Genomic DNA, 12,947 nt, shown 5'->3' with positions numbered 1-12,947 from the left:
CTCTCACATTGGATTCTACATGCTAAATAAATATATAAACAATTTTTAAAAGAAGGGTCTTAGTGGGAATTGCCACAATGTTCAAATTTCCAACATGTACTATTATCAATGTCTACACATACTAAATCAGTGAGACTTTAGGAATATGTATAAGTAAGATGGTAAACAGCTCAGTAACAAAATTATCATCATAAAATGAAGGTGAATTTGATCTTTAAAATGTTTTAGAATAGATTCTATAATCTATTAATAGTTTACAAAATAGTTTACAAAACCACTGTATTGTAATAATTATATAGAAACTATTTTCAACATAAAAATGAAAACTGAAGGCTTTTTAAATCTTGTTTTGGGTCTTATTACAATTTTACAGATAAGGAAATTGAGGTCCTGAAAGCTTAAAAGATTTGCCCAAGGTCAGACAATTAAGGCAGTAGTTGACTGTCAAATATTCCAACTTTTGATTTTTTTTTGCAGAATTCTATTATGCCCTGAAGAAAAGAGAATGATTTTAAATCTATGATATTTCCCAGTCAAGGATCAAGGATTATTTCCAAAAATTATACTGAAATTTATATTGTAGAACAATTTTACATGAACTCTTTTATTGCTAAATACCTCTTTGTATGGAAATTACTCAATCATTTCAACCAAAAAAGTTTCTGAAAAAGTTCATTACATTCTGTCTTCAAGCTACTTGGTTTTTTTTTAAAGAAATTCATCACAAGTACTGTTTTTATAATATGTTAATGAGAGATAAGGCAGAAATATTTAGAAATTTTCTTCTAAGGGTAGCAGAGTGATGATAGCAAGCACTGTAATTTATACTCACAAAAAATAACTGCCTTGGAGAAAACTTGAAGACATACATCATAATAAATCTAAGGTTTGAACTCTTTTGTCAGCATTTGAAAAAATATATATACACATATATATGTATATGTATATATACATATATATATATATACATACATATATATATATATATATACATATATATATGCTGGTAACCCATAGCAACCTAAAACTTCAAAGCAACTCTTGATATCAGAAACTAGGGTACACAGTAAAATAATTACAGCTAAGAAGACAAATGAAAGCATAGCTAGCAAATGTCGCTTACTGATCAGTGTCAATGTAAATTAAATGTTTCTGTAGGCATGTACAATATCAATTCTAACAAAAAAGGATACAGAGACTTTTTAAAAGGATCAAGGGTTATATTGTAACTTTGAGGTTGCAGAAGGGAAGTACAACACTTGTATAACATTGAAGATACCAGAAGGGAAGTACAATATTTTTATAACATAGAAAGCTGTAATTTGGAGAGCAAATAGATTTTTACTTGAATTCACAAGAAAAATATTCTTAGTGCCTACAAATTAAATCTCATAACTGAAGTGTTTTGGAAAAAGAAATTGGAAGAAACTGAGTGTTGTGATGCATAGAATCTTGCTTGAGGAAGATCTGCATTCAAGTTCTGGGTCTTAGTATGACTCTAGGTGTAGGTCAGCTAATACTCTTCAGTATTTGCTTCCTTAGCTATAATCTGGAGATAATTATTACCATATTTAAGAGTTACTGTGAGGATCAAATGAGATGACATGTAAATCCTTTGAAAAGCTTAAAGCACCGTATAAATATTAACTACAAGCTAATATTGTAACAGAAGGAGAAGTACACTCAAGTCTCCCCAACAATTCTTCTGTGATATAACTTCAACTCTATTGTAAATATAGCATCATAGGAATCTAATAATTAGGAGAGGATAAGGAACTTTTGATGCTTTAACTTTTAAGAGCTTTGAAATAATTATTATTAACTATAATTACATATAAATTTATTTTTATAAAGCATAATCATATACATTTTCCAATTGATGCATAATACTTTGAACTAAGCAAATAACATTTCTCTTCTCAATATTCACAGCAAGAAAAACAAATGACATTTATTTAGTCATTTAAGGCCTCCAAAGCACTTCATTTGTGATCTCATTTGATCACTGCAACTAACATGAAACAGAGATTGGAAGGAAACAAAATCTCAAAAATAATGCGTTAAGGACAAGAGTCAATTCAATTCAGTTCAATCATTTATTAAAGACCTTCAATTTGCAATGCATAACAATCTGAGCCTGGAGATCACATGTTTTTTCAAAATATGAGAGGGTAAGTGAAGAAGGGAAGGAATGGATGAGTTCTTTTAATTTTAAAGAATTTTCAAAAGTATTTTTATTTTGGGGTAAAAAACTCTATTTAATATTTTGTTATGTTTCAAAGATTCTAATTCTATTAAATGCTTTAAATTAAATTAGAAAGACATAAAAATTAATTATTAAAGATCAATTATATTTTTAAGTTTTTTCTGTTTATTATTTACTGGGAGGAAGGTGCCTATTTCATTCATTCATTCATTCATTTATTCATTCATTCATTTATTTATTTATTAAGTTTTTGCAGGGCAAATGGGGCTAGGTAATTATTAAGTATCTGAGGCTGGATTTGAACTCAGGTACTCCTGACTCCAGAGCCTATACTCTATCCACTGTACCACCTAGCTGGCCGATGTCTATTTATTTTTAATTGAATTAGGAAGAAAATAAAATTTTGTTTCAGAATTACAAAATGACAAACTATCTTTCCCCTAGGTCCCATTTTTCTCTGGCTAGGAAATTCAGTATTAACAATAAAATAGCTCTACTGATCCAAAGAATTTCATTAGATCATAGATTTAGAGTTGGAAGAGACCTTAGAGATAAAGAATCCTTTGGATTTTACCAAAGAGAAAAACTGAGGCTTAGGAAGAAGGGACTTAGCCAAAGCCGGATAGGGAATAAGTGGTAAAGCCTAGATCTTGAACCCAGGTCTTCTGATTCCAAATCTATGCTTTCCCACTATACCACCGAGCGCAAAAATATTTGTTTTATAGCCCAAATATTTTGGGAAACACAGCTTTAGTGTATTCTTACCCTGAACATTATAAAGTCGCACGTTGTGTTTCAAATTAGGAAAGAGACATGTAACTTCTGAATAAATCCTTCCATGTGTCACTCTGATAAAAGGTGGATCAGCAGAAATGTAGGGCTGAAGGAAAAAAATTAAATTTTTATGAAAAATCTTTAACGTTTTGTAATTTTCCAAGAAAATTACAAAATATATTCTTATATTCTAAGAAAAGTATTCTTTTTTTTTTAAAACCACAAACCACAGTTGCTTACCAAGTCAATGTGATTCTGTAAAGAAACATTGTTTCCTGAGGCTATGTTAGGTGGTACATCAGGTTAACCATAAAAGCTTTCACCTCTGCCTCAGATGTCCTGAGTTGTGTGAACTATTTCGACAGGGCACATGTCTGTCCTTCCAGGCCTCTGCCATATATTTACAATTAAGGGTAATGGCCCATGAAATTTTTTCATTTCTGTTTACAAACCAGACAGGGAAAAATTTGGATAGAAACTAGCCTTAAAAGTCAAAAGAAGCAGGGGGAGAGAGTTCTATACCAACTGCTAAGGATCACTGGAAGAAACCAACTCACTGCCATATTGAGTTTTTTCAAAGATGAAAAAACTGTACTAATCAAGTAAACATCCTATGATGCCAGGTAATAACAGAGAAATCATTGGAATGGAAGGTTAAGAATAGCTACTGTGAGACTGCCAAGACATATTAACATGAAATGGATAGGTTTAAACAGTAGTATTTTATGAAAGTATATGAAGAGGATGTCAGCTATCAGGTTCCAGAATTTCGGAGACTGCTTCAAAAAGATGAATTAATGCTAAGGAAGCACAGCAGCATAGTAGAAAAAACACTGGTTTTGGAATCAGAGGATCTGAGCTTAAGTACCACCTCTGACTGTGTTGTATGACCTGGGGAAAACCACTTAATTTTTCTAAGCCTCAGTTTCTTCATCTGTAAAATGACAAAGTTGAACTGGATCACCTCTGAGGTATCTTCCAGCTCTGTACCTACAATTCTTTTGAGGTGTCAGATTAACTGTTAGGAGATGTTATCTCACTAGTGACATGGTCCTAGGTCATCCAACCTCCTTGACTCTCAGTCTCTCCATCTGAAAAATGAAGACAAAACCCATTCTGCTGCTATGAGGCTTCAATGGAACAAGAGATATAAAAGTATACTATACTTAAAGTATAGTATACTTCTATGGTGATACAGAGATCATTATAACTAATTGCCTCAAACAAAGATCACAAGTCTTCAAGGAGGAAATTTGAAAAAGAACCACACCTTTCTAAAATATGATGTCACACACTAAATAGAACATTTTAGATGTCATTTGACAAAAAAAAAAAATCCAGCAGGACCATAAACTTTCTTAGTTTTGGTCATTATATTCTTAATGCAGTTCAAGATAGCATTTCCTTTTTTTTTGTTTGTTTGATTCATATAAATTTTTCAGGAAATTTTTCAGGAAAACCACTGTCTTTTTTTTTTTTTTTGCAAGGCAATGGGGCTAAGTGACTTGTCCAAGATAATTATTAAGTGTCTGAGGCCACATTTGAACGAAGGTCCTCCTGATTCCAGGGCTGGTACTCACTACACCACCTAGCTGCTCTAACTAGGTCTTTTCAAGACAATCTATCCTTCCAAAAAGACCTTTAGGTCTTTTAAGGCAAACTATCTTTCCTTCTCATTCCTTTTTTTTTCTTCTCATTCTTGAGAAAATGTCTCTTTCAAAATCAAAGTGCAAATATTTATATTTTTGTCTACTAACTCCTATTTCATTAGATTGTGGCCCAATATTATATATAACACAACTTTCTTTTTGAACTGCTAGTGCCTCACTCCACTAAATAAATGGGATGGAGCTTGACTGCCTATTTACAAGTAAGTAATCTACTCCAACAACCTAACTAGAGTTTGATTTAATCTGATATGAATGATAATACTTTTCTTTTTACTAAATAATTGAGCAAAGTTTCCTTCCTGGGGACACTGCTAAAATTTAGATGGACTTACATCTGTAGTATTTCCCTAACCTAGCAATTCTCCTAACCAAAAAGGAAATAGGCTTAGTCTTCCACTAGCAGTTTTTGATGAAATTATGCTGAATCTCTGTGATCATTGCTTCATTTTGTAAATATTCATTAATAATCCCTTCTAAATTTTTCAGAATTGTTTCCAGTAATTAAAGTCAATGAGCACAGAATTTGTAGACTATTCCTTTTTTAAAAAAAATTGAGACAATACTGAATCTTTTGAAAATCAATGACAATGCTACCCTTATGCTAAATTCTTCAATATCTGTGGATGAGGATCTACTTTGTTACTTAATCAATTTTATTTATTTATTTATGAAGTGCCTACTATGGCACCATGTTAAGCACTGGGAATATAAAGCCAGAAGTGAAACATTCCTTGAACTCAAGATGCTTACATTTCAACAGAAGAGAAAATATGTAAGAATGAAATATATATTCAAAATAAATACCAAAGATATCAATTTCCTATTGGTAATTTTTGCTTTGTCCTTTACAAACTAAATATAACTTGACTTAACAGAAAATAAAAACAAAAGTGTCAATATTCCACATCTCTATCATCAATTATCATTGTCACAACTACCTAAAGTTTCAGTTCTATTATTTCCTCTTTATCTGACCTCTAAAATAGCTTTTCTATTTTCATTTTTATGTTTATTTGTGGAGTGGGGGGGTGAGGGGTGGAGAGTGGGGAGAAAAGGCAATTGGTGTTAAGGGCCTTGCCCATGTTTATACAACTAATAGCTAAGGCCACATTAGAACTCAGGTCATCCTGACTCCAGGGTCAGTGCTTCATCCATTTCATCACCTCAATGCACCCAAAATAGTTTTGCTTTTTAAAAATACTCTGCTATTTTTAAGTTTTCAATTTCATTTTCATTTCATTTAGAACTTTGGAAATTCTGTCAACATTACTTTTGAAAATAAATGAAAGCTAGGTGGCATACTGGTTAGAATGTTGGACTTGGAATAAAGAAGAGTTGAGATTAAATCCAGCCTTAGACATTTACTGTCAATGTGACCCTGGATACTTCAGTTCCCTTATCTGTCAACAGTGATAATAATGAAATCAACTTCATAGGGATGTTTGGAAGATAAATATAAAAAGTATTTTTATTGTAACTTATTATTATTATACATTTGTATTTATCCAATTCATCTGTTCTTGCTTCTAGTTTCTGTAGATGCCCTTTTAAAAATCAAAGCTGGTGATGAAATCTCAAAACATTTATTTCAGTTTTCTAATGCTGTTTCTTTTCTGCTTCTTCATAATTGTGAATCCCTTGTGCAACCCACATGGATCTCTTTATTATTATTATTATTATTATTATCATTATTATTATTATATCTCCCCTTTCTTTAGAATCTTCTATATTTCATTCTTGGGAAACCTCATATTCTTTCCAAGTTGAATTCATTTGTTGAATTTTAGGCCACTTAACTTTTTCTGAACCCTCTGAAATCGAATTTCCCTAAATCTAAGGTAAATGCAACTGTCACTTTTTTTATTTTCTCTATCCCATATTTTAAAATGGAATATTTATTTATTTGCAAGGATCCCAGAATTTTCATTAAGCAACTAGTTCCTCTTATTGGAAAGAAAACACTCTTCCCTTTATTGGTCCCTCTACTTTTTTAAGTACAGAATTATCACTGAAGTGGTAAAGAAATAATTAGATGCTCTGTTCTGATAGAAAGCAAGCAAGTAGATGTCTGGATAATTTATAGTCTCCATCACTAGTTCATTAGTTAAGGAACAAGCATTGATTAAGTTTTTGCTATGTGCCAAACATTGTGCTAAGGTGCTGGAAAAATAAAATGAAAAAGCAAAAAAAGTCCCTGTTCTCAACTACTACTACTATACTAGGTTTCTATGCTATATGGGGATCTGATTGATGAACCCTCATTATAAAAAACAAACAAACAAAAAAAAAACCCTAAGAGTTATATGAAGATTTACTTAAATTTTTTTTACCATGAACTAAAAATACCAAGAATAATGTCCAGACAACTAGTACTTCCAAAAATGGAAGACTCTATATGAAACCATAAATCTCCATCTTATGTTGCTTATCTTAAAATATTCAACCATATATAAAATAATCAGATATATAATACATACACACACATACACACACACACACACACACACACACACACACACACACACACACATTAAAATCTATACCTTCTCAACAGGGAAATTACCACCTCTCTTTCAGAGTAGATGGCAAGATTCATCACAGGAATTTTGGAGACATGGTTGATCAAAGCTTTGATAAGATGTCTTTTCAGAGTAATTTAATTTTACCATGTTGTCCTTGTATAAGATTGTTTGATTCACTCTGCATGAGTTCATTCTGCCAACGACTCTATAATTGTCTTTAACAAGATTTCATAAGGTTCAAGCTTGCTTTGTTTACAATTTTTCCCTCCTCAGGATTTTCTTCTTAGTCTCCTCACTCCTACTCTTATCTTGACTTATTTCCTTGTAGAGCTGGATTGCACTGCTACACAAAACTTCATTCAATCCTCCTTTGTTCACTTCAGGTAAGAGTGAAGTTTATTCAATTGATGTATAATTCCATCACTCCATTAAAGAACTATTTTCTCTCTTATAAGATTACACTCAAATTTGTAAAGTAATTATTTCTGTTAGTGAAGTCTCTCACTTTTGCCTTTAGGAATATTCTATTCCCCAAGATCTTTCATTTTTTTTGTAGAAGATGTGAGGTCTTGTGTGATCTTGATTTTACTTGTCATTGAATTGTTCTTTGGAAATGATAACAGAATTTTTTTTTCCTTTGATTTGGGAGCTCTAGATTTTGAGAGTGACATTCCTGTAACTTTTCATTTTGATATTCCTTCCAGAAGGTAAGTAGATTATTTTCCCCCTATGTTTACTTTGCAATTCTGGCTCTAATATATTTGAATTTTAATTTATGATTTAATTATCTCTCCTTGACCAGTTTTCCAGGTCATTAAAAAATCAGTTTACATTTTCTTCTTTTTTTCAATCTTTTGAATTTTTCTAACATTTTTTTGCTGTCTCACTGAGTCACTGAATTTTTCTTTTGTTCTCTTCTATTTTCTTATGTTCTATGCTTTTTATTCTAAGTAACTTAGTCACTGTCATATTCTTTCCTCAGAAGCTTTGATTTAATTTCATAATCATTTGATTAATTTATTCTAGGTATCCATGTAGAACTTGGGGAAAATCTGCTTTTTTTAATCAAATCTCTGATTGCAGTTGTTACAGAATAATATTTATAATAATTTTTTGTTTTTTAGATTTTTGCAAGGCAATGGGGTTAAGTGGCTTGCTCAAGACCACACAGTTGGGTCATTATCCACCTAGCCACCCCTATAATAATTTTTAATATTGGATGATGTTTTCCTTGATTTATGTCTCCAGTTTTACTTCAGACTGAGACTTTGTGCCAAAGTCAAGTTGTAATTTCTATTATGCTTTTGTATGGCCTTTCTCTGCATCCTTTAGCCTCTTGTGCTTATACAAGCATTTCCTAGGCCTTGGGTTAGAACTCCCCTAGATCTCTGAGGTCATGAGTAGAATGTTTAGGATCTTTTCTGATATCTCAGTATTGTGAAAGGGTCCTGGGCTGCCCAAGTCTGAACAAGGGGGCTGATTGACACCACACTGGTCAGTACTTTCTCTTATTCCCTGGGGCTTTCAAGATTTCTCAGGGAAATAATTTCCTTTTATTGTATTCAGATATAGAAAAGAGTGAAGTCCCTGTCTCTGTTCATCTCTGGTCATACTAAGAGGATTGCTAGATGAATGGAAAAGAGGAAGATTCTCACCATATCTGCAGTTTTAAGTAGATATCTCTTTGGATTTCTTGATCAGTATTTGGTCTGATACAAACTTCAGTATTCTGATGGTATAAGTATTTAGGAACTAGGTAATCTGACTCTCCTTCAGATGTCTATCTTAGCAAGAAATCTGTACCTTTTTATAGCCTTTTCAAATCTCATTAATGCCCTACAAGGCACTATCAATTCAGATATTACTTCCATTTTAGTGCTGAGAAATCTAAGGTACACATAAACAAAATGTGACTGAATTGGGTACCATACCTAAAAATAAAATCACCTAACATCAGAAGCAAACATTTTAACTAACCCAAGTGAGATTTTCAATTTGATATTTAAGCTAAAGATTAAATATCATTTTTAAAGGTGTTTTCAAGGCAATGGGGGTTAAGTGGCTTGCCCAAGGCCACACAACTAGATAATTATTAAGTGTCTGAGGCCGGATTTGAACTCAGGTGCTCCTAACTCCAGGGCCGGTGCTCTACCCACTGTGCCACCCTAAAAACTAATTATCAAAGAAAAAAAATATTCAATTTTTCTAACTATAAACCAACTAGGTAAAGTAACCATTAAGACACTATTCAAGCTACCACTTAAACTCTATTGCATATTTTAGTAATACCTCTGTATTTGAACTTTTCATTAAGGTTTATTCATACTGTATTTTCCAGAGATTTTGTAGTAAAACTATTGCCCTTATTTTCTTACCCTCATGGCCCCTTCAAATTATCAATATTACTTTTCACTATTCAAATCTATATTCTACTCCATCACAGTATTTAGGAATTCTCATTTACTTTTCAAGGAAAATAAAGAGACAAAATTATAGACCTACTGAACAATTATACAATTTTCAAATTAAACTAAAATAAGGGCTAATTTTAAGGAGTGAGGTAAGTGCAAAGGAATTAGAAAATGATTATTTTCTTGCATTGTCCTTCGATTGTATGGTATAGGTATCAATGAAAAGACAAAATGTGAAAAGATTGAGAATTAGGAGGTTGAAAGAAGACAGACAAGAGACCTAGAGAATCTACAAATGAGGCAATGAATAATCAAGAGGTAGCTTTGGCCCAAAATGTACAAATATGTACACAAATAAATATAAAATCACATGCAGAGAATTGCATAATACACTGCCAGTACCATTTCTCTATCTGAGGACAATGTGTTAAATCTAAAATTTGAACTGAAAAATTGGAGAGAAATAGCAAATTGCATATCAACTCCGTCAAATTTACAAATTTTATTTTATTCTATTTTCTATAAGAAATGGCTAAGTAAACTGACATAACATAGACCCAAACTTAAGTCAATACATGGTGAAAAGATTAATAAATGGGAATGGGAATAACACAGTTAGCAATGGAAGGGACTATGGAGGTGATTTTATCCAAACCTCTTTTTAACACATAAAGAAACTCTAGAGGTTGTGAGTCATTCGAGGTTACATTGTGTGTAATATATAGGAAACAATGTCCTCAAGATTCAAATTCAAGATCTTATGACTCCAGGTTTAGGTTGTTATACATTGAATCAAACCTCTTTTCCTAAATTAGAAGAACTAACTTTCTCATTCCATAACCTTCAAAAAGTATGAGTGGTTAAGCATTAAGAAGCATACCTTGGCTTCACCGTCAGGTAAGAAAAGATAAGCACCACTTTTGTCTCGACCATTTCTAGTTCCATACCAAATAAATTCCACTTTGACTTCATGGATTTTACCATCTTCTTTATTAAACATTCTCTAAGGACAGAAAATTTCCCATTTATAAATTTTAACAACCAAACTGTCACAAATCCTAAGTACATAATATCACTATCTCAATTTCCCATTAAAGAAAAATCTAAAACGACAAAGTAAATAAATTAGTAGTGGCAAACTTTCAAGATTTCTATGGCATCAGTATGAAAGGATATTAATGGCCTTCATAAGAGCCATTGTTATTAAAGACCATTGAAACTGATATAAGGATATGGAGACTATTTTATGAAATTTACACTATAAAAGGGTATATTTCCATCTAGATTTTTTCCTAGTAATGTTTGTAAATTCTATGTAACCCCCAATTCTTATTGTTTTACTTTTGGGCAGGTTCCCTGCAAATATGATATATTGGGATTTTTTGCATATAAGTACTAATTATATTAAGTGACATTTATTTTCACATACCTTCATTAATCCAGATCCACCAAAATCAAGTTTTATATGTGAGTTCTCAATAGTTATGTCATCTGTGTTAAATTTCATTTCTTTTATCTTAAAAATCGTTCCAGAATTTGCTTCTGTATTATAGATTGTATAAACAGCCATGTCTGTCTCTGAGTTCTCTGATTCTAAAAGTTGGTATATTTTCATACTTAATGGCAATAGATGGGCTACAAAGGAAATCTGTTGAACATGGGCATAAAAGAGTTAAAGAATTCAACCACCAAGTATTATTAGTGAGAAAAACAATTCTTCCTATTATACAAAATTTTTAACACTATATGGAACAAATCTGTTCCTGGGAGGATTTCCCTGGACAACCCAGGGTAAAACTACAAAGCCTAAGTAGACAGAAGATTTTAATATTAGATATTGCAATCAATGTGCTGCAATAGAGTGCTGTGGACTTGAACTTTTCAGAAATGTTTATATTATGTGGATTGCAGCTTTCATAATTCTAGAAGTTAAGAAGGCTTTCTTGTCTAGTTCATTAATGTTACTGTAAAAACTACATTAAAATGACCTAGAAATATTGATAATAGACAACATGAATTTTAAGGATACATAATACTGAAAAATGTCTGCAATACATTTCTGGGAAACCAAGATAATAAAATCTGCCATATAATATATGTCATACAGATCACATATGAATCAATAATAGCTTTAACTTCAATCGTATCATGTGTGGTAACAAAATTAATATATTGATTGTTTACACATACAAATCAAATGTAGCTAACAGTACAAAGTATTGACTACATTTTGTTTAATATAACAAAGTAAAGTGAAATATTTATTTACATGAGACACTACTTCTAGGCAATGAATCATATAAAGATTAAAAATTTCACAAATGTGGCTTTACAATTAGTAAGGGAGATACAATACACATGAAAGTAACAATAAAACAAAAGAGATATAGTGTATAAGAGAGGCACAAAAAGAAAGTAAAATACCTGATATGCTTCATTTGAAATTGTATTGGGTCCCTCCCAAACAGCACTAATTTGAATTAAGACAGGTTTTCCTGAATCTGTGAGTACTTTAACTTTTGATGAACTCACATAGATTGAAACCACAGAATGACGCTCTTGATCAAAAGGATTATAGATCACAAGGTACCTGCAAAAATAGTTGTAATTATTTTTACAATATTCAAACTTTCAAAAATATTTATGTGACTTCTGTTGTGGTAAAAAGAGCCTTAAAAATAAATAATAAAAACATAAGCAGAATTCCTGAAAAAATAAAAACTTATATCCTGTACCCATGGTCACCTTGCTACCATGCCTACTTAAGCAGCTAAGTGATATACAGTGAACAGACTTCTAGATTTAGAGTCCAGAAGAACTGAATTTGAATCCTATCACACACACATCCTAGCTATGTGACTTAGGACAAATCAGCTTCAGTTTCCTGATCTATAAAATGAAGAGAATAATAGACCCCACTTCACAGGGTTATTATGAAGATAAAAACAAATGAGATAAAGGATGTACAATACTTTACACACTTGAATGTGTTATATAAATGCTAGTTATTATTAATATTACTGCTTATTATTGTTATTATTGTTTATCATCATCATCATCATCATTATTATACCACCTTTCTGGAACCCTGTTTGAACCAAATTTCAGTGACCTGGAGGAATTAATGCCACTCAGTTTTGAAACTTACTCTAAGACTATTAATCTCACTACCGAGATTCTGCTAGCTCTGCATAGCTCCAGAATTCTCCAACAATACTCCCATCATGCCTTATTACTGCAAAACCTTCTAAACCCAGACTTTGAAGGACTATGGTCCAGGGGGAAGCCAGACCATTCAGCTCTGGAACTCCCCTCCTTGGCTTGTGCTGCCCACTTGATCAGGCTGGTCCCAGAACACCAAGAA

At 32.0% G+C, this 12,947-nt stretch overlaps 1 protein-coding gene across 2 annotated transcripts in view; it reads right to left on the bottom strand.

Moving 5' to 3' along the window:
* The window catches only part of MAN2A1 (mannosidase alpha class 2A member 1), a 181,998-nt gene that overhangs the window by 38,901 nt on the left and 130,150 nt on the right, over nt 1-12,947 (bottom strand). For both annotated transcript variants that reach the window (XM_074199950.1, XM_074199951.1), the window contains exons 13-16: nt 12,008-12,173; nt 11,013-11,231; nt 10,464-10,586; nt 2,972-3,086 (exon numbers count right to left, since the gene is read on the bottom strand). In XM_074199950.1, the coding sequence (XP_074056051.1) occupies nt 2,972-3,086; nt 10,464-10,586; nt 11,013-11,231; nt 12,008-12,173 (623 nt within the window). The remainder of the gene's footprint in view (nt 1-2,971; nt 3,087-10,463; nt 10,587-11,012; nt 11,232-12,007; nt 12,174-12,947) is intronic.

Source organism: Macrotis lagotis, chromosome X (genome assembly GCF_037893015.1).
Source record: "Macrotis lagotis isolate mMagLag1 chromosome X, bilby.v1.9.chrom.fasta, whole genome shotgun sequence".
NCBI lineage: Eukaryota > Metazoa > Chordata > Mammalia > Peramelemorphia > Peramelidae > Macrotis > Macrotis lagotis.
This window is presented reverse-complemented; position numbering and strand designations above follow the sequence as displayed.